General features: G+C 47.3%; 1 protein-coding gene across 1 annotated transcript in view; it reads left to right on the forward strand.

Moving 5' to 3' along the window:
• Positions 1-25,985, forward strand: part of LOC134299390 (C-type lectin domain family 4 member K-like) — a 32,857-nt gene extending 6,872 nt beyond the window's left edge. Inside the window, exons 4-8 of the mRNA XM_062982124.1 lie at positions 2,268-2,366; positions 5,298-5,384; positions 19,625-19,776; positions 22,981-23,084; positions 25,519-25,985. Of these exons, the coding sequence (XP_062838194.1) occupies positions 2,268-2,366; positions 5,298-5,384; positions 19,625-19,776; positions 22,981-23,084; positions 25,519-25,678 (602 nt within the window). The 3' untranslated portion in view covers positions 25,679-25,985. The remainder of the gene's footprint in view (positions 1-2,267; positions 2,367-5,297; positions 5,385-19,624; positions 19,777-22,980; positions 23,085-25,518) is intronic.
• Positions 25,986-26,547: the final 562 nt, after the last annotated feature.

Consider the following 26,547-nt stretch of genomic DNA (forward strand, 5'->3'; position numbering starts at 1 on the left):
AACCAAGGAGATGTCTGGAACCTTATTATTATATTTATGATTATATGGCATTTTCTCTCTCTCTTAAAAGCAAACAGTGCTACCCTGTTTCCCCGAAAATAAGACAGTGTCTTATATTAATTTTTGCTCCCAAAGATGCGCTAGGTCTTATTTTCAGGGGATGTCTTATTTTTCCACAAAGACAAATTCACATTTATGGTTGAATTTTTAAAAATGAACATTATCTACTCTACAGTAGTTGTCATCACAAAACAGCATAACCAAACTGTGAATCCTTTCAAGAATTTCTATATTTTATTGCTATACTGTTTTAAAATTACTGTTTTAAATTTCTGTTTGTATGTAAATTTATGTTGTTGTTGGGCTTATCCCTGTGTAAGCTGCCCCGAGTCCCTTCTGGGAGATGGAGGTGGGATACAAGAATAAAGTTGTTGTTGTTGTTATTATTATTATTATTATTATTATTATTATTATTTATTTATTTCCATGTACAACAATCTATGGTATGTACATTTACGGATCCTGCATGCTTCCAAACAAAAACTTTACTAGGTCTTACTTTTGAGGGAGGCCTTATATTTAGCAATTCAGCAAAACCTCTACTAGGTCTTATTTTCTGGGGATGTCTTATTTTCAGGGAAACAGGGTAAAAGCAATACAATGGACAAAGACCCCAAACCCCGTAATCCATGGAAGTGATATAAATGGCTTCAGCTGATCCACGTTTTCATTAAAGGCTTTAGTATATCACTAGAAATGGGTCTAGCATTGCAAACCTGCCTAAAGGCGCATCTCTACTCTAGAATAATTGAAGTTCAGTGCCACTTTGACGGTTGTGGCTCAATGCTATGGGGTTCTGGGAGTTGCAGTTTGGTGAGGTCCTTGAACTCTTTGGCAGAGAAGTCTCAAGATCCTTTGGAGCTCCCTCCAAGTCGCAGGACTTCATAGCCTTGAGCCAGGGCACTTAAAGTGTATCAAAACTTTGGAAAGACATGGCCTTTTAGATCATAGTCTTTTGGAGAAATGATGCCATAACCTTTTGGGAAATGGGAATCTCAGTAACCTAGCAGAAATGGCATTCACCACCATTTTGGGAAAATCAGGAATCTCCCTGAGAAGAGTTAAAAGTCGCTTGAGTCAACCTTCTCCTTAGTGGTAAATATCCACTAGCATTCATGCAAGGCAATGAGGTTTTTCAGTTATTAGACTGATATACCTAGATATCTTTTTGAACTGTTAGGGACAAAGATATGCTAATGTACACACACACACATATATAGCAGAGTGCTTTTTCAGTTGCCCAAAAAATATCTCCTCTCCCTTAAAAAATCTTGGTTTAAATCATGCTCCCAAGAGACCAAAATAGGCAGACTTCTTTAAAAGTAACCTAGTTGGTTTACTCACAAACTTCATGTATTCAGCATATAGGTAATTTGTTTATCGATCTAGTTACAGATAGGATTTGAAGTAGTTTTTCTGTGCAAGTAACACAGGCCACCTTTCTTAGAATCTTAATAGTCCATAGTCTCAAGCATTTCTCTGGTCTGAGAGTCTCAAAGTGTCTCTCGTCTCTAAAGACTTCTTAGCTGTACTGTTTCTACTGCCGTCTGAAAGCATACAGTTTCTAAAATGGAGTCTGAGTCCTGAACAAGCCCAGATCTGATCACAAAAAGAGTTAAGAAAAACCGCATACCAAGACACACATATACAATATAGCAAGCAATCTGAATTATATATAAACAAATAATTAGTGGAGGCTTGGAGAAGGTTGGTATTTCCAACAGACAGCCACTCCCCTCATTGCTCCAATGTGTTCCTCAAGCGCTTGAAGACTCCCACTCAGTCCATAGTCCTCTGCCTAATGTTGAGGAGGAACATCTTTTCCTTTGCTTCACTGTGCCCCTGTCTCAAGTAGCTGGAGATTACTTTAAGGAATTTGGGTTGGATGAAGGAGTAGAGGAAAAGCCCTGCTAAACCCACTAAACATAGATATAATTTCTGTAGTTGGTCTGACCAAGGTGGAGTGATTGAATCCATTGGACCTTGACTTGGGTAAGGGGTTCATGGGGCAACTCGAGATGGGGCTAACCCACAGGATCACGGCCATCGGGCAGGCATGGACAAATGGGCCCTCCCTCAAGGTGTTTTGGTAGACTGTTAAGAATTGTGGGAGTTGAAGTCCAAAACACCTGGAGGCCCCAAAGTTTGCCCATGCCTATCATAGAGCCTTGTGGTACTGAACGTCTTTCCTTCTTGCCCGTTTTTAGATCACCAGAAGCTAAAGAGAGCCAACGTACAAGTCGCAGCTATTAATAGGATGCTGGATTATGCTGGCATGCTGCAACCATCCCTCAAAGAAAAGAATGGTGAGCAATCGGTTATAGAGGAGAGCACTGGGTTAGGTAATTTGGTAAGGATACACATTAGAAAAGCCATTGTTGTTTTTGGGTGTTATGAATGGACCCATTAGAAAATACATAAGGATATGGGTGGTCTATAAGTCCCAACATCCTCTGTCATTTCTCTCCAGGATGATCTGTATTCCACGTTTGGCCCATATCCATAGCTGATGGGGTTTGCAGTAGTCTCTGGATGTGAATGAAGATGCTGAAACTCCCATCGTCCAGTATGCATTCCACCCGTAAATCCCACCTGGCCTTAAAGTGGGTGATGGGGGTGACTCAGGGCAGATCACATATATGGCAAACATTCAATGTCGATTCTAACAATGGCAAGACAGACAACAGATAGAGGTATATATAGGCTTTCCCATCTTTCGGCATTTTTGGAGGCTGTGCTCAGTTCCGGCCACTGGAGGGGGGGGGGTGCTGTTGCTCCAAAGAGCTTTCTTTGTTCATAAACTTTCTCATTTCTTCTGATCAAATACCAAGTCTAAATGCCCCCCCCTGCTTTAATGTGGTTCCTATTTATCTACTCACATTTGGTTTCAAACTGCAAGGTAGTCAGAAGCAGGGCAAAAGGTCAGGAGCTCAACCTGACCAGGCTTTGAACTCTCAACCTTCTGGTTGGCAAGATTTATTGCAGCTTAGGGATTAACCTGCTGTGCTAAAGCCTGGCCCTCCGGTAGGCTGCTAGGAATTGTGGGTGTTGAAGTCCAAAACACCTGGAGGGCAGAAGTTTTTCCATGCCTATTATAGAGATAGCTAATTGATAAAGATAGATGATCGAGCTAAATGATAGATAAAAATTAAATGATAGAAAATGAAGATAGAGATAGATAGTTTACAGCACAGGGTGAGATAAAAATATTGTAATGAATATTATAAGTACAGACCCTTTCTGTCTTCCCCGCAACTAAGGGAGCATCTACACTGCAGAGCGAAGATGGTTCGGCACCACTTTAACTGCCATGGCTCCATGCAAAGGACTCCTGTGAGCCATAGTTTTGCAGTGCCTTTAGCCTCCTCTGCCACAGAGCTCTGGGGTCTCCCCAAACTGCAAATCCCGGGATCCCATAGAACTAGGCCTAGGCGGTGAAAGTGGGGCCAGGCTGCATCTGTTCTATCCACAGGGGCCAGGCTTAGCCCAGCGGGCTCAAACGCTAGCTGCAGAAAACTCTGCCGATCGAAAAATTGGCAAGTCAAGCCCAGGTCAGGGTGAGCACCCACCATCAGACCTAGCAGATCAAAAGGAAAATGTGAGTAGATGAATAGGTACAGCTTTTAGCGGGAAGGCGCCCTTAATGTCGTCGATCGGGAGGACATCTAAGGATAGCTAAGCTCCTCGGCATGGAAGATGGAGTGACAGAAACCACCCCCCCCCACCAATGCTGGAGACAAGCACAGCCTCCAAGATGCCAGGAATAAAGAAACGCCTTTACCTATGTTTGTGTATTGCCTGACCTTGTTAATTGTGTAACAGCATTCAATACTTGCTGTATGTGTGTTCTGTAATCCGCCCTGAGTCCCCTCGTGGACATAGAGTGAAATATAAATAACATTTATTACATTTTTATGACACAGCAAACAAGATAGATATGCTGGATTTCGTATCACAAAGTCACAAGTCGAACACTTTATTGTTTGGCCATTACGCATATTTATGCCCTCACTTTCAATGACTTTTCCCTTCTTCAATGCCACTGTCAAACATTTGTCCAAACCAAACTCCATGCTGATATTAGTGCTAAAAATTCGGACAGTGCTAGTCAGAGACTGGATTTCAGTTTCTGTTTGCCCATACAGCTTCAGGTCATCCATGTACATCAGATGCGAAATTTTGTGAGATTTTTTTAGATGTTTGATAGCTGAGGTTTGTTTTTTGTAAGATTGTTGACAGAGGGATCATGGCAATAATGAAAAGCAGAGGGGACAATGAGTCTCCCTGGAATATTCCTCTTCTGATGTTGACAAGTCCATAGCTTTCATTTCCAACAAACAGTTCAGTTTATTTATTATTATTATTATTATTATTATTATTATTATTATTATTGACAAAACAACATTATATGACACAGCAAACAAGATAGATATGCTGGATTTTGTTTCACAAAATCACAAGTCGAACACTTCCCAAGCGTTTAGGACTATATGATGTATTTCCGGATGATGCGTGCAGATCCTAGTAGGGTGGCCTTTGACATGATGGCTTGCTCCTGGGCTGCAAGGATCAGGCCTTCTGTCTCCTTCTTCAGGGTCCCATTCGTGAGCCAGAGCCAGGTCTTCTCCTTATCAGCTTTTCCTTCAATTTTGTCAAGGAACTTTCCATGCAATGTTTTGTTGTGCCAGCTGTTAGCTCTAGTTTGTAGTGCGGTTTTCTTGTACTGATTCTTTGTCTGCTGTGCTTTGAGGAGTTTCTGATTTTTGACTTCTATCAAAGCAGGTTCTTCACTTTGCTTTACATATTTTGCCAGGGCATGTTCTTCTTCTTTGACTGCTTGTTTGACTTGAAAGAGTCCTCTGCCCCCTGATCTTCGAGGCAGATATAGCCGGTCAACATCACTGCGAGGGTGCAGTGAATGATGAATGGTCATGAGTTTTCTTGTTTTTCTTTCCAAATTGTCCCATTCCACCTGTGTCCAATTTATAATGCCAGCAGTATATCTTATGACAGGTATGGCCCAGGTGTTTATGGCCTTGATGGTGTTGCCTCCATTGAGCTTGCTTTTGAGAATTTTTCTGACTCGTTGAGTGCATTCTTTGCTGACCACAGTTTTCACATGTTCATGTTTGATGTTGTCAAGCTGTATTATTATTATTATTATTATTATTATTATTATTATTGATCATTAGGGCAGTTGAGGCTCCCACTGACCAGAATTGTGGCAATCCTTTCAGATACTGAAAAGATGTTGCACCTGCAGAAGCTCGCAGACATTCTGGCCGTGTGGACCTTAAAAACCATGGAGCTGGAGAATGCGATTGGTAAGTCTAGGGAATGAGTTGCTCAGAAAACCAGAAGGCGGGCTGGAATCTCCATGGCTTTGTTCAGGGAGGCATCAGGCACAACGTTGGTTTGATTATATCCCATTGTTTACAACCCCCCCCCCCCCCCACAATTCTACCAATAAATGCAGGTACAAATGCCAACTGGAATCAAAATATCAAGTTGACATAAAATGAATAAAAATTGGGGTCCCTTGCTTCATCATTCATAGCATCATTGAGTTGGAAGTGGCCTCATGGACCCTCCTGTGTCTCCAAACCCAACCGGCCCTTCAAGAGAACGGTTCCTCTCCCTCCCATCCTTCCTTCCTTTCCCATCCCTTTCCTGTGGTGGTTCTCTTTGGCCATCTTGTACTTGGGGAAACCAGGCAAATCAAATATGAGAGCATCTACACTGTAGGATGAATGTTCAGTGCTCTGGAATCCTGGGAGGTGTTGCTGGGCAAGGTCTTTGGCCTTCTCTGATGGTGCTTCACCAAAGTACAGCTTCCAGGATCCCATGGCATGGAACCAGGGCAGGTAAAGTGATGTCGAGCTGCATTCATCCTACAGCAGAAGGTGAGGCTGGGTGGCTCAGTGATCATGCAAGATAGGTCCCAATGACCGGAAAGGAGATTCCACTTGAACATTAGAAAGAACTTCCTGGCTGTAAATGGGTTCAGCAGTGGAACTCTCTGCCTTGGAATCCACTGGAAGCTCTTTCCTTGGGGGCTCTTAAACAGAGGCTGGAAGTATTGGAAAATAACTGCACCCACTCTCTGGGCACATATCCTTTTGGAAATAAATGGCAATCATGAAGTCACATCCATTTGACAAACGTGAATCTCCATGAACATGTGGAGACCACCTTCTGAAAGCCACTAATCAAGAAAAGCATGACCTTGTTAGAAGTCAACTCTTTGAACAAGTGATATTCTCAAGGAGTCATGTAATGGCAGACAGGTAACTCAGCTGTTAGACTGAAGAACCATGTCTTTGGACTGCCAAGGACATAGACATGCCACTACAAAAATACATTTGGTTAGCAGGGAATGGTTGTTTCTTTGCAGTTGAAATTTGTAGTTGCCCAAAAGAAATACACTCCATTAAAACCTCTTATTTAAAATATGCACTCAGAGATTTTTTTTAAAAAAAACCAGTCTTCTTTGAAAAATAACAAATCTTGGGTTTTTTTGTTATCATACAGGCACATTTCTTATTAAAGTTTGGTTACAGATAGGATGTAGTTCTCTGTGTGTTGAGTACACAGGGTATCATTCCTAATCAATAGTCCATAGTCTTTAAGTATATTTTTACTCACTGAAGTCCATAAGCATATGTCTATAGTGAAGTCCAAACAACAACATACATGCATCCATTTCCACTGAGGTCTGATGCAAAGAGTGAATACAAAATGGAGTCCTGAGTCTGAACATGCTCAGTACAATCACATGTCTATAGTCCCTTCCACACCAAGGAGGTACAGTCGAACTGGCAAATCACCATACACATAGAATATAGGTTAGCAAATATATACATTAAGAAATAAATAGTGAAATGCTTGGGAGGTTGCTATTTCCAACAGGATGGCCATCTGTCAGGGGTGCTTGGATTGTGTTTTTCCTGCCTGGAAGAAGGGGCCCGGACAGGATGGCCCATGTGGTCTCTTCCAACTCTATGATTCTATGAAGGTAGCCATGGTCAGGATTTCGGTGGTGACATTCTGCGCACTCTGCTACGATCTCTGGCCCATCTGCAAGGCCATCCCAGGGAGAGAGAGCCCTTGGGAGAAGTCCCCTCTGCTCAGTTATTTCCAATGGCCTTTCTCTCTGTTCCGTCGCCGCCTTGGGAAGACAAGAGGGGTCTTCCTGGTGATGGCTCCCAATGGGTCCAAAGACCTCCCTGAAGAGACCAGGAAGGTGGGGCTTCCTCCTGCGGGTGAAAACATTGCAATTCTGACGTGCTTTTGGTGACACAGGCTTTTGTCGGGGTGCAGTTTTATTGGCTTCTGTCGTCTACTAACTTGATTGCATTGGTTAGGTCTTTCTATGTAGTTTTATCTGTGTGTTTCAATGTGTCTAAGCTGCCTTGAGTCCCAGTTTTGGGGAAAAGGTGGGGGGGGGGGAAACCACCAGCGCGGCCTCCAGTTGCTGCCCAGGTGTCAGGTCCTGGGGCTTCTCAGAACACACGCAGCTCACAATGCTCAGCAGCGCACACCGGATGCTCTTTGTTCTTGGTCACCAGAGCACAAGCAAGACAGTCCTAAGTATACAATTGCAATGTCCGGCTTTATAATCCCTTTCACTCCAGCCCCTCTTCCCAATTCTGCTTTCAATTCTCTCCTTTCAAGTTCTCATGACAACTGCCAGATGGTCTTATCAGCACCACTGTCCCTCCCGCCTTCCTCCTCGCATTCCATCATGTCAGGAGGACCCATGCGGATGAACTTCCCAAGGCCGGCATTTGGCATCCTGACACCAGGGCCCAGATCCAGGCGCAGCCCAAAGCTCCCTGGCCTTCCAAAGGTATTGCTGCTCCCATCCACATACAGGCCAAGGTCCCATACCTGGACTCACTGGCCTCCTGATCAATATATTGGCAGCCATGAATAAGAATGTCTTTGGTTCACACTTCCACGCTGTGCACTTTCCATGTAAATGCCCAGGGCAAAACATAGCCATCTTTCCATGCTCACACCTTTTCCATTTACGCATTGCTGTTCATTGATAAGAAGTATATTAATTGTATCCCGTGTATACAAAAATGAGTTGACTAGTGGAAATAATGAGCAAAAAGGTATTAAGTGGAAATTTCTTGCTAAAACATGAATGCTGGGATCACTTGGGTGACACAGTGACATGTGGAGGGTCAAGAATGAATTTCCAAGCAGGGAACAAAACAAATCTAAGGGTGGAAAATGAGAATCCAGGTGAAACCAAACCTGGCAGCTTGGCCTGTCTTTACTCCTGGCAGGGTTTGCCTTTGTTTCTACGTACCTGGCTTGCGCCATCTTGCCCTATCGTCCACATCCCATCCCTTCAGACGATAGCTGCCATACTACCTCTTGAGCTTAGTGCCTCCAAGTTCAATATTCCCATGAGAATTCCTCATAGTTTGATTTGCCTAACGGGAGGAGGTTCCTGCCACTTTGCTGCTTCTTATGGAGGAGAGAGAAGAAGGCTTGCTCCAGAGAAGAGACAGAAGTGGCCTGAGGATGGTCTTCCCGTTGGTGGCCAGGAATGCTGGGCTGCCAGTGGGATATAAATCAGTTGCCAGAGCAGAGGACTCGCCTATAAGAGCCCCTACAAGGAAGGAAGGATCCCCAGGAGGTCTCTGGGATGAGGTTATTGCTCCTTGGTCCACAGCAGTGTTTCTCAACCTGTGGGTCCCCAGATGTTTTGGCCTTCAACTCCCAGAAGTCCTAACAGCTGGTAAACTGGATGGGATTTCTGGGAATTGTAGGCCAAAACCCCCTGGGGAGGGACCCACAGGTTGAGAACCACTGGTCTAAGGGCAAATCCATGTGGCCGCAGCCCAAGACCCCCCCCCCCCCCCCCAAAAAAAAAGCAGGTGGAGAAGACAGACACCTGGACAGCCTTGTTTCTGTAATAGCAGCAACACATCGATTACAGCATATAAACAGACACAGGCAGACATTCAGTGCCTGGTTACAATGACATACCGTGAGACACACAGACACAGACAAAGGCAAAGGCTTCTCCTTTCATTTCCAGCTTTGGAGGCGGTGCTCATCTCTGGCTCTGGGGGAGGTGCTCTTCTCCGTTTCCAAACAGAGGAGCCTGCCTTGTCACCTCCTGGTTGTATGGCCAGCAGGACTGCTTGGAGCGTCGTTTTGCCTTTTCCTACTAAAGCAGTACCTATTGATCTACTCACATTTGCACGTTTTTGAACTGCTAGGTTGGCAGGAGCTAGCGCTAACAGAGCTCACCCTCCTGTCCCGTAGATTCGAACTGCCAACCTTCAGGTCAGCAGTCCAGCAGCACAAGGGTCTAACCCATGAGCCACCCGCGGCCCCTCATGGTGGCAGCCTCATGAACACTTGGGCCCATGGACTCACTCCAGAAGAAGGAGGACGTGCCAAGCCAACTCTGCCCGTCGCTGAGCCTCCTTGGCTTATGAACATGGCTGCCAAGACTGCCGTAACTTGCCCTCTGGAATCCGAGGAGTCCAATGCAAAGGAGTTGGGTTGGGAAGGTCTTCTGGTTCCAGGGACAGTCTCTCTCCAAGGGCCAATGCTGTGGAGGAGCTGCCTCCTCACCAGGACATGATAGAAGAGATCCTTCCATCCTTTGAGGCCCAGCAAAGAGGGAAGGACGATCCTTGCAGGAGCCAAGCCTTTTAAACGGAAAATGTGGAGCAACCAAGCACCTCGTGTCTCCGATCCAGCCAGCTGCGCATCTTCCAGCATTGCGCTTCTCTCACGGCCCTCCAAAGAACCCAACATGGCTCTTGTTTTGGGGATTCTTACTCTCCCAACAGCTGCTCTCAACATCTCCTTGCCTTGACCTTTTGGCTTCAGTTATTTGGTTGGATGACTAGCTTCTTGCAATGGATCCTGACATGCCAGAGGCCTTGCAACTGTATTTCCCTTCACCTTGAACAGTCTTTCCTGAAAGACAGAGAACTAGGTGTTTGGCCACTAAAATGGAAGAGAATTGGAAGTGGGTGAAAGAAAGAAAGAAAGAAAGAAAGAAAGAAAGAAAGAAAGAAAGAAAGAAAGAAAGAAAGAAAGAAAGAAAGAAAGAAAGAAATCCCTGGATGCATTTTGGAAGCATTTCTGAAATCATCCCCCATTGGTTCATAATTCTTATTTTTAAAACAAATGGCTCAGTTGTTTTCTTTGGCATGTGCATAAATGTCTTCTTTGCAAGTTCGCCCAAAGGTGTTGAACTGCTCTCTTCCCCTTATTTTCCTAGCGCACCCATCAATACTCGTTCTTTCCCTGCTGTTTCTGCCTCTGGTGCCATTTTACATGAAAGAAGTCATTCCCAGGAATAACCCCATCCTGTGAATTGAGACACGTCTGTCCTGGCAGCTTGAGACACACACGCAAACAAGTGTCCCTTTGTGGCTGAGACGGTGGCACAGAGAGAAGGGCTTAGGACACTTGGGGCTGTTTTCGGAAAGCAAAGGCTTCACAGGCAGGATAGAGCTGGCATGGGCAAACTTGGGCCCTCCCTCCAGGTGTTTTGGACTTCAACTCTGACCATTCCTAACAGCCACAGGCCCCTTCTTCCCCCCCCCCCCCCAGCTCCTTAAGAGGAAAGGAAAAGAAAGGAAAGGAAAGGAAAGGAAGGGGCCTGAGGCTGATAGGAAATGTGGGAGTCCAAAACACCTGGAAAGAGGGCCCGGGTTTGCCCATGGCTGGGATAGCGTCTGCGTGGACTAGAATAGGACCAGACTCCTGACCCTGAGCTGTCCTTTTGGGAGCCCTTCTGCATCCGCCATGCATGTGCATTTCCCACTTTGCTAGAGCCTTTATGTAGTAACAATGGTAAACACCGTCTCCGCATTGGATACGGACATTTCGAAGCTTCCCCGCTATGCTGATACAATTCCATTGATGAAGATGTCAGCCTCCAGCAGGGATCTGGCTCCCGTTCGTGAGGGTTAGAGCAACACACTCTCTGCAAGCCGAGGAAGCGAAGCGCTCTCCCTGTTTCCTCTCTTCCCGTTCTTTCCTTCCTGTGTCTTCTCTCCTTCTTGGGCTCTTCTCCTTCCTTTCCACGACCCGTGGGCCCTTGGCGACGGCTGGGTTTAGGGCCAGGTCCCTCCAAAGCAGGCTTGGGCCAACCCCGTCCTTTCCTCCAGGTGTTTTGGACTCCAACTCCCACAATTCCTCACAGCCTCAGCCCCCCCCCCCCAACTACTTAAGTGTAAAAGGAAAGGGAAAAGGAAAAGGCCTGAGGCTGTGAGGAAGTATGGGAGTTGAAATCCAAAGCACCCGGAGGGAAGGACGGGGTTGACCCAGGCCTGATTTAGAAGGACTTTCCATGTGTTGTCGAAGGCTTTCATGGCCGGGATCACAGGGTTGTTGTATGTATTCCGGGCTGTGTATGACTTTCCATGCCTTCTCTGGCATAACGAGATTTAAGTGCTGTAGTATTTTTTGAGTTGTAGTATTTTTGAGATGCATGTGCATATGTATTTATTATGCTTACATTCATGTAATCATTGCTTATTATGTTCCTGGGATAGATGTTCTGATCAGGGAAACTCTGCCATTTGACCAGGAATGGTTTGCCAGACTGGATTTGGGAGAGGAGCCCCCCCCCCCTCACAGTTTGGTCCATTGCTGTAGAATGACAATGAATGGCTGATGGCTTCTGGCGCGGCCGTTTTCATGGGTATCGCAATAGGGATATATCATTACGATGCCCACTTGTGCAGCGTGAAGGTGGGGCCAAACTGCATGAATTCCGCAGCGTAGACCCAGCCTGTGTCCCGACTGGTCTCTGCCTGACTTCTCTCTCATAGGTAGAGAGATACCTCTCTGGGTCCTGCAGCATGACTCTGGTCAAGCTTTGCTGAAAGTTGACCATAGAACAGCACTGGAGGACCTACGGATTCCTAGAGAGACCATTTAATTCAAATCCTCCAACAAAACAAACCTGCAAATGTGGAGGGCATAATGTATACATTGTACTGAGATTTTATTTATCGTGTCAGAAGCAAATTGAGAATACATTCATAATGTATACAAAACCAATAACAAATAAAGTAAAAAACCTGGCCTGATACTAAATATCCTTTGACCAGAATCTGGTCACTTGGAGTGAGTGCCTCTGGTGTGGTTGCAAGAAGGTCCTCCGTGGTGCTTGTGGCAGGGCTCAGGCTGCATTGTAGTCAGTGGTCTGCGGTTTGCTCTTCCCCACACTTGCATGCCGTGGACTCCACTTTCCAGCCCCATTTCTTAAGGTTGTCTCTGCACCTCATGGTGCCAGAGCGCTGCCTGTTCAGCAAACAGAAGAGCGGCCTGCCTCAGCGGAGCGTGCTTGCTCCATCAGTGTCCAGCATTTACATGAATGATGAGCCACTGCCAGAAGGGATAGAGTTTCATCTATGCCATCACTGCCTAAGCAGGGAGCTTTGAAATGGTTAAACAGAAGCTCTCTGAAGCTTTAGGTGCCCTTACTACCTATGACAAGGAAAACCAGCTGATTCCTAATCCATCTAAAATACAGACATGTGTTTTTCACCTTAAGAATAGACAAGCACCTCAAGCTTGGGAGTCACTCAGGACCGTGCTCTGACTTATAGGAAGCATTGCCTGACTATCAAGAAAAAAGTGGGCGCTAGAAATAATATCACACGAAAGCAGACTGGCACATCCTGGGGATCGCAACCAGAGGCAGTGAAGACATCTGCCCTTGCGCTTGGCTACTCTGCTGCTGAGTATGTATGTCCAGTGTGGAACACATCTCACCACATAAAAACAGTGGATGTGGCTCTTAATGAGACATGCCGCATTATCACAGGATGTCTACGCCCTACACCACTGCAATAATTATACTCCTTAGCTGATATTGCACCACCTGACATCCATCAGGAAGCAGCAGCCTGTAATGAAAGGACCAAGGCAGTGACATCTCTGGCCCATCTGTTCAGATATCAGCCAGCACGCCAATGCCTTAAATCAAGAAATAGTCTTCTAGGATCCACAGAGACACTCAGAGTCCAAAAGTGGCAGGCTTACACCCGGAACCTCAATCCATGGCTGAGACCAGATGAGAGTCCCTCCTGGGCACACGGCTTGGAAGGGGCTGAACAGGCTGCGCTCTGGCACCACGAGATGCAGAGCCAACCTTAGGAAGTGGGGCCTCAAAGCGGAGTCCGCGACATGCGAGTGTGGAGAAGAGCAAACCACAGACCACCGACTGCAATGCAGCCCGAGCCCGGCCACGTGCACCAGGGAGGAGGGCCTTCTTGCTGCGACGCCCGAGGCACTCACTCCAAGGGGCCAGCTTCTGGTCAAAGGACATTTAGCAGAATGCCAAGTTTTTAACTTAGCTTGTGGTTTTTCTATACCTTACAACTGTATTCTCAATTAGCTTCTGACACAATACATCAATCAATCAATCAATCAATCAACGTGCCTTCCAAGCCGCCCAGTCTTCTGTGTGCCCCCCCCGGGGGGGGGGGGAGTTTCTCATCTAGTATCAGCCACTGATTGAGGTTGTATTGAGATGAGGTACAATGAGCAAAATGGAGACCATGAGGATGATAGGTTTTGTCTTAATTTATGCTTCACTTTTTCATTTCCTCCAACCTGAGACTCAAGGCACCTTAACATTGAAACACATACAATAAAAACAGGGGAACCACCAGCGTTTCAAGGGCATTAACAAGCCCTGCAGGACATGCCCTGGGAAAGGATCTCCCAGAGGGGCCAAACCAGGGTGACGGGAGCCCCCTCCAGAGCCCTGGCTGCAACTGGTGCAAAAGGCATGGCCCAGAAGGGAAGGCTGCAAATGCGGGGCAAAAGGGCCAAAGGAAGTCCCCTTATAACCCAGATTTTATATGGCAGTGTAGAAGGGGCCAAGGGAGGCAATGGTCTTTGCCCCCCCCCCCCCCCAGACCTAAGGAAGGAAGGGGCCTGAGGGTGTCAGGGATTGTGGGAGCTGAAGTCCAAGACACATGGAAGGAGGGCCAAAGTTTGCCCATGCCTGGCATAGATGCACCCAAGAACATCAACTCATGGGTTCAAAGGGCAGAAAAGAGATTCTGCATAACCATTAGGAAGCTCTTTTTTGCTTTACTGTAAGGTCCCCTTGGAAGGTCGATGTTCCTCCCTCAGAAGTCTTTAAGCAGAGGTCGGAGGGCTTTGGTCACCTATTCCTGCCTGGCGGACTGGGGTTGGGCTGGATGCCCTTTGGAGTCCCTTCCAATTCCACAATGGTTCCATTTGGCATGAGAAATTAATTAGAATTAAATTGGGGATGTGCTTCAGCAGGAAGCGTGTCTCCAGGTGACCTTCAAGGGCCACACCATTGGGATTCCCGAGTCCCACTTTCCATACACACACACACACACACACACACACACACACACAAGGGTGGGTCAAAAAGTTTTGCCTCCTGTGTCATAAAAACATTATGAATAAACACATGACCTCAGAAGTGGCTGCAGATCAGAGCCTGAACTGTTCTGTATGCAAAGCTACTGTTCAACATCATCACTATCAATTTAGACACATTTGTGCCACCATTTAACCCAGGCATCAAAACCATTTTGGAAAAATTCAGAGTTTTGTTTCGTGATCCATGATTTTCAAGCTTCTTTTAATGTCATTCAAGTCCTCGAATCTGAAATCAGGTAGGTTGTCTTCCAGGGGACCTCTGGCTTCTCTGCGTAGTCTGACACTGAATCATGTTAAAACAGCTTGAAAATCATGGGTCACGAAGCAAAACCCTGAATTTTTTCAAAATGGATTTGATGACTGGGTTAAACGGTGGCACAAATGTGTCCAAATTGATGGTGGTGATGTTGAACGGTAGTTTTGCATACAGAACAGTTCAGGCTATGGTCTGTAGCCACTTCCACAGTCATATGTTCATTCATAATGTTTTATGGCACAGGAGGCAAAACTTTTTGACCCACCCTCATATATGTGCATACACACACACACACACAATGTTGTGTGGGTGGTGAAATGATTTTTCATACAAGCGGCACAGGCCTTCAGCCTGGCTCCTGCTGAAGTCCCTCTTTAACTCATTCCCTCTTTCCTTCTCTCTCTCTCTCTCTCTCTCTCTCTCTCTCTCTCTCTCTCTCTCTCTCTCTCTCTCTCTCTCTGTCTCTCTCTGTCTCTCTCTCTCTCTTTCCTGCAATCCTGGCTTGGGTCCAAGATGACCTTGACAGGAAGCTCTACCTGGAGTGGATGCCCCACAAGGAGGTCCTATATTACTTTGGCGAAGTGTTGTACACTTGGGAAGGAGCCAGAAGGTTTTGTGAGAGCGAGCAGTCCCTCCTGGTTTACGTGGAAAACGAAGCCGAGGAGGTGAGCAGAACCCAGGCCCCACCTCCCTCCCTCCCTCCCTCCTTCCCTCTCGTTTCCACGGGACATTGCTATCGGTGGCCCCTTTCTTTGCTATCGGTGGCCCCTTTCTTTGCTATCGGTGGCCCCTTTCTTTGCTATCGGTGGCCCCTTTCTTCCTGGCACCAGGGGATCCAAGGGGATAGGTCATAAAAGCAGTTTAAACCACATGCAACAACTGGAACTTGTTTGGAAAATGCTTGCTTGAAACTTACTAAAACATGCTGAGCAGTTGGACAAGTTAAAAACTGTTTTTTAAAAAATGTGGAGCATTCAAAATCACGGACCTGTCTAGATGCAGGTTGAATCAATTAGGAAGGTTTTGGAGGGACGCCTTGGCAAGGATCCTGTCATCTCCAAGGGCGCATCTACACTGAAGAAGGAATGCACCTTGGCACCACTTTGACTGCCATGGCTCAGTGCTATGGCTGCCTGGGAGTTGTACTTTTGTAAGGGTGTTAGTACTGGTGCCCATCATCATCATCATCATCATCATCATCATCATCCCACTTTACCTCTCTGAAAAGAGACCACAGGCAGCTAATACACACTGCAAGGACTGAGCTTTAGCACAGCAGGCTAATTCTCAAGATGCAATAAATCTTGCCAACCGGAAGGTTGAGAGTACAAAACCCGGGTCAGGGTGAGCTCCTGACCTTTAGCCCAGCTTCCATCTACCTAGCAGTTTGAAAACAAATGTGAGTAGATAAATAGGAACCACATTAAAGCGGGAAGGTATTTAGGCCTTGCATTCAATCAGAAATAAGGAGAACATTTACGAACAAAGAAAGCTCTTTGGCAGGGAGGTGGAGTAACAGCATTGTTAGACTCGGCATTGAATGTTTGCGGTATATGTGTTCTGTGATCCGCCTTGAGTCCCCTTCAGGGTGAGGAGGGCGGAATATAAATGCTGTAAATAATAAATACAACTTCCAGGATCCCTTAGCACTGCGCCATGGCGGTTAAGAGGGGTGCCAAACTGCATTAATTCCACAATGTAGATGCACTCTGAGACACCTCTTTGTGATGTCAATGTGGACTAGATGCCACGACTAGAAGGAAGGCAACCAAACAAAGACAAAAGTGAAGGGAATGTTAGTGGAGACGAATCTACGGGTGCCATTCGGGATTCATTCTACCCAGCAAGCAGTGCAAATACAGCCTTGCTGAGCCTGCGCTCACTCCCTTGCAAAAGGACATGTTTCTCCGAAACGCAACCCAAGCAGACATGGTTTGGGGCAGATCCCGGCACTGAAGAGGAGCTCTGCCGGGCCCAGCCCCCTTTCCCCGCATGGTGATGCCTCCAGGAGCCCTTCACGTGGGGCAGGGGCCTCCCTGGCATTGGAGGCCACCCATAAGGGCCACCCTGAGCGGGGCCTCCCTGGCCCTTTGCCTTTCTTTTGTGGCCCTCGGGCACAGCTCTGCTTCTAGGAAGAAGCCCGTGGCCTTGGGAAGGCCACGAGCCCCCACCTGCCAGGCGAGACTATCTGACTGTGCTTCTTGCAGCGGTTCCTAGAAAAAACAACCAAGTCGGCACATCAGGACTCCTGGATCGGATTCTTTCGGACCAAGGACTGGGAGTGGGTTGATGGACAAAAATATCCCGGCAGGTGAGTTGAGCGGATGGGACAAAAGGCCCTGCTGCGTTCAGTGTGAATGCAGGCGCATCCTTACAATGACCGAGGATATGCCGACCCAGGCTTTGTGGGTTGACTGCTTAACCAGAATGTCTAGACTTATACATGGGAGCATGCCGTAGATGTATTCCTGAGGACAACTTCTCTTCCAAAACCTTTGGAACCAGAGGCAGAACTAACAACAAATAAACAAAACAGGGGTGGGTTCCTTCCCGTTCCACCAAAAGAGGGGGAGAAAGCACGAGCACAGGAGCTGCAGACCTTTTACGCAGAACTCACCCCATTCACACATGCAATGAACCAACCAGGCCAGGTGACATTACAAACTCTGGAGAGGACTTGGAGGCCTCTCGCAACACACTTGGACTCTGTCACAGCCTCCGCTGGAACCCAGCTCAAAATCCAGGTGCCGAATGCAGCCACGGACCGAGTTCTGTGGAGCAAAGAAGGGCTCTTAAGGGCATCTACCTGCACCAGAAATGGCAATGAGGATCCGGATTGGGCTGCTCCACAAGAGCGTTGCCACAATCCGCATTGCATTTCCTTGACTCGGTCCAGCAACCGGATGGCATTGGCATGGTTAAGTAACATGCAGTAAAACCCTGGGAGTTGTAGTTTTACAAGGTCTTGAGCCCTCCCTGCTCAGATTTCCTGGTGCCCTGCCAAACTATAACTCCCAGGACTCCATAGCAGTTAAAAGTGGTGCCAAACTGTATTGATTCTACAGTGTAGATGCATCCTAAGAGAGAGGGGGGAGAGAGGGAGGGAGAACTCAGTTGAACAGTTCTCTCAGGCTGCAAGTAGAGAGAGAAACTGGCACCCCATCTGGAATGTTTCCCTTCGATTGCATTATTGCCTGGCTGTTAATAGTAACTTTATAATAACTTTATTTTTATATCCCGCCCCATCTCCCTGAGGGGACTCGGGGCTGCTCACATGGGGCCAAGCCCAACAGCATACAATAAAATACAGTGGTATAAAATACACAGTATAAAAGACACAATATAAAATACATAACAATCACAGCAGAGTAATATATCAACTCTACAACACAACTTTGATCAGTTGATCAGCTGCTGCCTTTCGTTTTCAGATATTGGCGGCCGGATTCTCCTGTCGAAGGTGCGGGAGATTGTGCCATGTTGCAAGCCAGTTGCACCCCTCAAAAGTGTTGGAAAAACATTCTTTGCAACACAAAGAAGCGGGCCATTTGCAAGATGAAGCCAGAAAAGAAATGGTTTGACTGAAAGGCCTGAACACAACCAAGGCTGAGCTTCACAATCTCTGCCCAAAAGCAAAGGCAGCTGCCGAAGTGCAACGGTGACGCTGGAGCCACGTCCAGCAGCCAGAGAATGGGAGAGATCCATGTTCCGGCACCAGAGGAAAGCACACTGTCAACCTGTGAAAGAGACTTTATTTTGCAGATTCAGGAGGGGAAAAAACCTTATGTGCATCTGAAAGATTTCAGCTGAATGTTAATAAAGGAACATGATCTACAGATACCTGCTTCCTTGCGCTTCAGTTTTCGGTTAATCTTTTTCGAATGTGTCACTCTTATCGTTCTGTGCTTTCACGTCGTGACTCTCCAGCAGGATTTGTTCAGAAGGGGTTGCCGTGGCAGGGCCTTCCTCTGAGGCTGAGAGAGCATGACTTGCCAGTGGGCCGATCCCCCGCAGTCCCAGTCTGACTCTCAAATGGCGCCAAATGAGGCTCTCAGGCTTTGAATGTACTCAGGATGCAGGCACGGGCAAACTTGGGCCCTTCCTTTTCCATTTCACAGCCTGAGGCTGTTAGGAATTATGGGGGTTGGAGTGCAAAACACCCGGAGGGAGGCCCAAAGTTGGCCCGTGCCTGCTCTATCTCAACCCCAAAGGGGACTCGGAGCAGCTTCCAATTGGGCAATAATTCAATGCCGCATTACAACATAAAAACATATAAAACACATCTATATTATGCATTCATTAAAATCATAAAAACAATAGCATATAATCCATTTAACTAAAGTGTTAAAAACATAGCACATAATCCTGAAATCATAGTCCAAGGGCCGCTCCAGTCACCTTGACTTCATAGCTGGCTATTGCACTGTAACTATTCTCCAAACGCTTGGTTCCAAAACCAAGTTTTACCTTTCTTTCTAAAGGCCGGGAGGGAGGGAGCCGGGAAGGGAGTTCCGTAGCCGAGGGGCCATCGCTGAGAAGGCCCTGTCCCTCGCCCCCATCGGCTGTACCTGCAAAGGGGGTGGGACCGAGAGCAGGGCCTCCCCAGAAGATCTTAACGCCCAGGCTGGTTCATAGAGGGAGATACGTTTGGACAGGTAAGCTGAGCTAGAACCGGTAGGCTGCTAAGAATTGTGGGAGTTGAAGTCCAAAATGCCTGGAGGGCCAAAGTTTGCCCATGCCTGGGCTAAAGCAAGCACTTTGAATTGTGCTCGGTAGCAAATCGGCGGCCAGTGGAGCTGATGCAACCGGGGAGTCTTCCTTTGATGCCTGCGCAGCCCTTAACCTCTCTCTCTTTCTCCCTTGGATGATCCCTTGGGGCCGCAGTGGACATTACCAGGAAGCTGCAGCTCCGATGGGAGCAGTACAACGAGGCCATCTACCTCTTCGAGGAGCGCGCCATGACGTGGTACGCAGCAAAGGAAGCCTGCGAGAGCTATCAGGCCGCGCTGGTCTCCGTCGAAGACGAGGAGGAGGAGGTGAGCAGGGCACCCGGGAGAAATGGGAAACACCAACTCTAGACGGATGCAGCGTGGCATTGCTTGGAGCGCAGGATTAATGCGAGGGGATGCTGGGAGCTGGGGTTAGAATTACAGAGTTGGAAGAGGCCACATCGGGCCATTCAGTCCATCCCGCCTTTTTATTTATTTATTATTCACGGCATTTATATTCCGCCCTTCTCACCCTGAAGGGGACTTTGGGTGGATCACAGAACATATACATGACAAACATTCAATGTCCTTAGACAAAACAAACATTCATTGTCCTTAGACAATGTCCTTATTACAAAACAGACAACAGATAGCGGTATGTCGGCAATTTCCAACTTCAGTGTCCTTGGAGCTTGTGCTCGATTCCGGCCACAGGGGGTGCTGTTGCTTCCTTCTCTAGGACGATGAGCCTTGATGACAGATTTTTCTTCCTGTTCTTTGATCGCCAGCATTTTCTGGTATTTCCTTTTTATGGTGCCGTAAAATACCTCCCCTCTTAAGCGGTGTCTAATCTCTGTACTCACAGCTCACATCTCTTTTTGAGCTGTTTAGGTGGACAATGAGCTGGGCTGAAGGTTGGGCTCTCATCCCGACTCAAGCTGAAATTGCCAACCTTTTGGATGGCAAAGAGCTATTGCTGCTGGTGATAGGCAGCTGTGCTAAAGCCCGGTCCTTCTTTCTTCCGTGCAGGAAAAGCACAATCAAAGCACCCCCAACAGATGGCCATCCAGCCTGTGTTTAAAAGCCTCCAATGTAGGAGCCTCCACCAGACTCCAAGGCAGAGATTTCCACTGTTGAACAACTCTGATTACAGTCAGGAAAATCTTCTTCATATTCAGGTGGAATCTCTTTCCCGATATTTGAACCCATGGTTCCATTGAGTCCTAGCCTCCAGGGCAGCAGAAAGGAAACCGGCTCCTTCTTCCTTATGGCATCCTTTCAGATAGGTATTTATACATGGCTCTCATGTCTCCTCTCAGCCTTCTCTTCTTCAAGCGAAACCGATCCAGCTCTTTAAGACACTCCTCAGATGGATTCATGGTTTCCAGGCCTTGGATCATTTTAGTTGCCCTCTTCCTCTGGACTCTTTCCAGTTGGGGAGGCACCACTCCCTGGACGCAGGAGGCCAAGGCCTTGGGAACCGACTGCTCCCAGGGACCCAGAGCATGGAGCCATGGCAGCTCACGTGGGGCCAAGATGCATTCATTCTGCAGGCGCAGCCCAGTCTGGAAGCTGAACTCGTGCAACTTTCTGCCAAAACAGTTTCTAAAAGGGGTGCTGTGAGTGTTTCGGGCTATATGGCCATGTTCCAGAAGCTTTCTCTCTGGACATTTCACCCACATCTGTGGCAGGCATCCTCAGAGGTGTGAGGTATGTTGGAAACTAGGCAAGGGAGGCTTATCTATCTGTGTAAGGTCCAGGGTGGGAGAAAGAACTCTTGTCTGCTGGAGGCAGTTGTGAATGTTGTGATTAACCACCTTGATTAGCCCTGTGGCCTCAAGGCCTGGCTCCTTCCTGCCTGGGAGAATCATTTGTTTGGAGGTGTTAGCTGGCCCTGATTGTTTCATGTCTATAATTTTTCTGTTTTCAGAGTGTTGTTCCTTATCTACTGTTTTGATTTTAGAGTTTTTTTAAAAAATACTGGTAGCCAGATTTTGTTCATTTTCATGGTTTCCTCCTTTCTGCTGACATTGTCCAGCTGCTTCTTGTGGATTTCAGTGGCTTCTTTGTTTACCCTGACATGATAGTTGTGAGAGTGGTCCAGCATTTCTGTTTTCTCAAATAATATTCTGTGCCCAGGTTGGTTCATCAGGTGCTCTGATATGGCTGACTTCTCTGGTTGAGTGAGTCATGTCATAGGGAGGAGGGAGCAAGCTTGTTTGCTGCTGTCCTGGAGACTAGGGCGCAATGGAACAATGGCTTCAAACTACAGGAAAGGAGATTCCACCTGAACATTAGGAAGAACTTCCTCACTGTGAGAGCTGTTTGGCAGAGGAACTCTGACCCAGGGGAGTATGGTGGAGGCTCCTTTTTTGGAGGCTTTGAAGCAGAGGCTGGATGGCCATCTGTCAGGGGTGCTTTTAATGAGATTTTTCTGCTTCTTGCACAGGGTTGGACTGGATGGCCCATGAGGTCTCTTCCAACTCTACGATTCTATGATTTTATGATTCTATGATTCCTTGATGCGTGCCTGGGCAATGCTGCTGCCTTGGGTGGTCCCTCTGTAGACTTGTCCACAGCTGCATGGTATACGGTAGACTCCTGCAGAGTTGAGCGGATCCAGGATTGTTGTATGTCTTTCGGGCTGTGTGGCCATGTTCCAGAAGTATTCTCTCCTGACCCTGAATATTTCTGGAACATGGCCACACAGCCCGAAAGACATACAACAACCCTGTGATCCCAGCCATGAAAGCCTTCGACAACACTTTGAGAGGAACCTTCTTGTCCTTTGTTAAACATAGCATTTCTTGGATTTTCTTAGTGGGTCTGTGGAAAGTTTGTAGGTTGCATTTCTTCCTCAGCTTCCCCATGCACTCAGTGGTTCCCTTGATGTCTGGCAAGAACACTTTTCCTCTGGGTGGATCTTTGTCTGGACCCTCGTGACTGGTTCTTGGCCTTGCAGCTCTTCTGATGTCTGTGGCTTCCAAAAGGTTGCTCTTCTTGGTTGAGATGATAGCTTTGGGGGGGGGGGGGGGGGTTCCTGCTGAAGATAACCTTTGCCATCAGTAACCGTGTCTGGCGTCCTGGTTAGCTAGGCTCACATCCTTGCAACTCTTTACTATTCATGTTTATGATCATGGCACCATTGCCATAGAATCAGAGGACCCAATAGTCGAGCGGAGTGGCACATTAGACTGATCTGCATGACAGGTTTTCTAGAGGAAAGTAGAGTGAACATGCACGCACGCACACCCACACACACAGCCAAACCTTTTCCCTTCCCTTGACTTCTCTCTCCAGCTCTATCCTGGCGCCTCTCCTGCCCCCCCCCCCCCCGTCACCCTGATCTTTCCTCACCCGTCACACACTTGGCCCAGCAACCTGCCACTTCCTAATCCCTTCCCTCCTTTTCGCTCCCTCTCCCCCCTCTTTGGCCCATTCTCAAAACCTCCTTTTGATGAGATTCACACTTTTGAAATCCCGCTCTCCTCGGCTCCTTCTCAAGAGAAATCCTTTCTGTGGTCCTTGCAGGAATTCCTAGAAAGCAAAGCCCAAAACGCCCACCAGGACTACTGGATCGGACTCTACTGGCTCGATACCTGGAAATGGGCCGACGGCAGCAATGCCGAGAAAAAGTGAGTGGCGTCGGCCCCAAACTTAAGAAAAGGAGCCCACCCCGGGCCTTGTGTCCCAGAGCCTCCTGCTCCTGCATTACTGGCATGGACTGGCCCCCAGCTTGGGATTGTAGAGCCCTAGAAAGGGAAGGGGCCCCTGGAGGCCACCCAGTCCAACCCCCTTCTGCCAGGAAGGAGGACACAATCAAGGCCTTCCTGGCAGACGGCCATTGGGATGCTTAGAAACATCAGGAGAAGGAAGGAGACTCCGTCATGTTTCACTGCCAAACATCCCTGACCTTCAGGAAGTTCTTCCCAATGTTTTGCTGGAATATCTTTCCCTGGAGTTTGAACCCATTGCTATGAGTCTCTGTGTCATGAATACTTTTAAAACAAAGGTTCTTTTTACTGCAGTTTCCAGTGTGAGGGGGTATATTTGGTTGTAAGCCACCCTGAGTCCCCCCTCGGGGGAGAGAAGGGCGGGATATAAATGTAGTAATAAATAAATAAATATATCAGAACTTTTACAGAACCACATTTAGACATACAGACATATAGATTCTATGCAACTACATTGGATTGACAACCAACCTACAGTTACAATGGCTAACAAACAAACAAAGGGGGGGGGGTGACATCTTTACTCAGCATTCACACACATGTCCATACAGACATCACCATTTCTCCATTCTTCCTCCATGCAGAACACCTCTTAGGCCAGACTGCTTCCTTGCAAATCTGCCAATGCACAGTTCCAAAACTCCTAAACTTCAAAACGCTAAAAAGAACATGATTCCAAATGCACTCCTTCCTCTTCCCTTGAGAAAAGGAGGCAAAGTTGCCAGAATGCTGCTTTCCATTGCACATCTGTCAGTCCCAAAATACACCATCTCCATAGAGCATGGTGGGTGAGCAGCTCGCTGTCTGCCACAATTTTTGGATTGTAATAAGTCTCTTCTATAGCAATATTTCAGATTATTGTTCCAAAAAGCTGTAAATGAATGATAGACGTCTTCCATCTTGGAACATGTTAATTAATTCCATCTCAGTTTCCTGGCAGATGTTGACTCTTCTTGATTGGTGTTAGCAAACGAAAGCCTTGTGTTTATTTCCTTCTCAATGTAAGCAATCTCATAAACATTTCCTTAACTTAAAAGAGCCCTGGTCTCTGATTAATGTAAACACATTACTTTCCCCCAAAAGTTCAACAGTTAATCATTGTCACAGTTCTTATCAGCAGTCAGTCAGTCACTGAAGGCCTTAATATTAGAATTGTGTCTTCAGTCAAAATAAGCCCTATCAATACACCTTTCATACAAATAATTCATACCCACACACATTAAATCCACATTTATCAAATCTTCACATGATATTAATGTGACCTACACTGTAGAATGAAGGCTTTTTTTTCTGACAGAGTGTTGTTACTTTGACAAGCGACAATTCCCATGGCATTGAACCATTCCAGTTAAGGTGGCACCAGACTGCATTTGTTCTGCATTGTAGATGCACCCCTTGTCCACAAATTGTCTTAAGAGGACATGGTACTGGCTGATATTAACCTATTTGTGAGGGAGGAAGAAAAGTCTACTGGACTTCTGCTGGAGGACCTAGAGATTCATAGAATCATAGAGTAGGAAGAGACCTCATCAACCATCCAGTTCAACCCTGTTCTGCCAAGAAGGGGGGAAAATCACCTTCAAAGCCCCCCCCCCCCCCCCGACAGATGGCCATCCAACCTCTGCTTCAGTCTCCAAAGAGGAGCCTCCACCACACTCCCTCCACATTGGGGGGGGGGGGGGGGAAGAGAGAGAGAGAGAGAGAGAGAGAGAGAGAGAGCTCCACTGCTGAACAGCTCCCTCTCTCGTGTAGTGAGGAAGTTCTTCCTCATGTTCAGGTGGGATCTCCTTCCTTTCCTGTAGTTTGAAGCCATTGCTCCATTGCGTCCTAGTCTCCAGGACAGCAGAAAGGAAGCCTGCTCCCTCCTCCCTAGGACTTCTCCTTCCTCACATCTTGATCCGTGGCCCTCCTCATATCTCCTCTCTCTCAGCCTTCTCTTCTGCGGGTTAAACATGCCCAGCTCTTTAAGCCGCTCCTCATAGCGCTTGTTCTCCAGACCCTGGATCCTTTGAGTCACTCGCCCTCCTCTGGACACATTCCAGCTTAGAATCCATATCTCCCTTCAATTGCAGTGCCCAGGATGGGACACAGTGGGATTCCGGGTGTGGTCTGAGCAAGGCAGAATAGAAGAGAGCGGGAGCAGGACTTCCTCCCCTGGGTCCAGGCACTAGGCTCGTCTTGATGCAGGCCAAAGAGTTATTCTCTTGGGTTAAAAAGAAACCACAATATTTCCCATTTCTACTGGGGGGGGGGGTGCACCCCGACCCCTGGCAGGTGTGGAATGGCTACTTTTCATGGACCTGATGGGATTGTTCTGCTTCTTGCTTCCTTTCAGCCATTGGGCTACCAACAAGCCCAAAGACTCCATGAAAAATCCCTGTGCCGTTCTCCCGACAAAATGCAGAACCTCCCAAAAGTGTTGGATCAATATCCGTTGCGGAGAGAACCGGAGGCTTATTTGCAAGAAGAAGCCCGACAAGAGGTGGTTCTCCTGAAGCCCTAGGATCTAAAGGGGTCCTGGGACTGGATGGTCTCTGAAGGCGGCCCAGACAATGGACAACGGCTCTGGCCCTTCTTTGAGCAGGAGGCAACGCTCAGTTGATGGGACGAGGCCCGCTTCGGGAAGAGCCCCCCACCCCTCCCTTCTGAGGCCGAGAGAAAGATGTCCTATTTTGCAACCTCACAGATTTAGACACCCATACAAATAAAAGGTGGAAGAAAGAGATAATAACAATGCACTTTATTTATATTCCACTTTACCTCCCCGGAGGGACTCAGGATACACATCTATAAGGCTAACATTCAATGCCTTTTACACAGTAAACAACGACATACAATACACATGAGAGAAGCCTTTCCATTTCCGGCGTCTGGAGGCGATGCTCCACTTCCGGCCATGGGGAGGCGATCTTGTTCCATTTTCTACACCGAAGGAGCCTTGCTGTCCGTAGACATCTCCGATCTTTTGCCAGCACATAGGCCGCCCTTTCTACCCCACTGCCGAGGTGGTACCTATTGATCTACTTTCATTACATGTTTTTGAACTGCTAGGTTGACTGAAGCTAGGGCTGACAGTGGCAGCTCACCCCAACTCGTGGCTTTGAACTGATGAACCTCCGGTCAGCGGCCTTTCCTGCAGCCGGTGGCCTTAACTGCTGTGCTGCCGTATCTGTCTCTGGCAACAGATTGCCGTATTGCTCGCCAGGAACAAAAGAAAGACAGTTGGCCGCTGTTTAAAGAAATGAGTCAACTTCACATTCGGTTTTTTGAAGGTCCCACAATTCTCCTTCTCTCTCAAATACAGAATTGTGTCTCACAGCAATGGGGGGTTGGGGGAGGCATTTTAGCAAAACGTACAAAGGTT

This window comes from Anolis carolinensis, chromosome 5 (genome assembly GCF_035594765.1).
Source record: "Anolis carolinensis isolate JA03-04 chromosome 5, rAnoCar3.1.pri, whole genome shotgun sequence".
Taxonomy (NCBI): domain Eukaryota; kingdom Metazoa; phylum Chordata; class Lepidosauria; order Squamata; family Dactyloidae; genus Anolis; species Anolis carolinensis.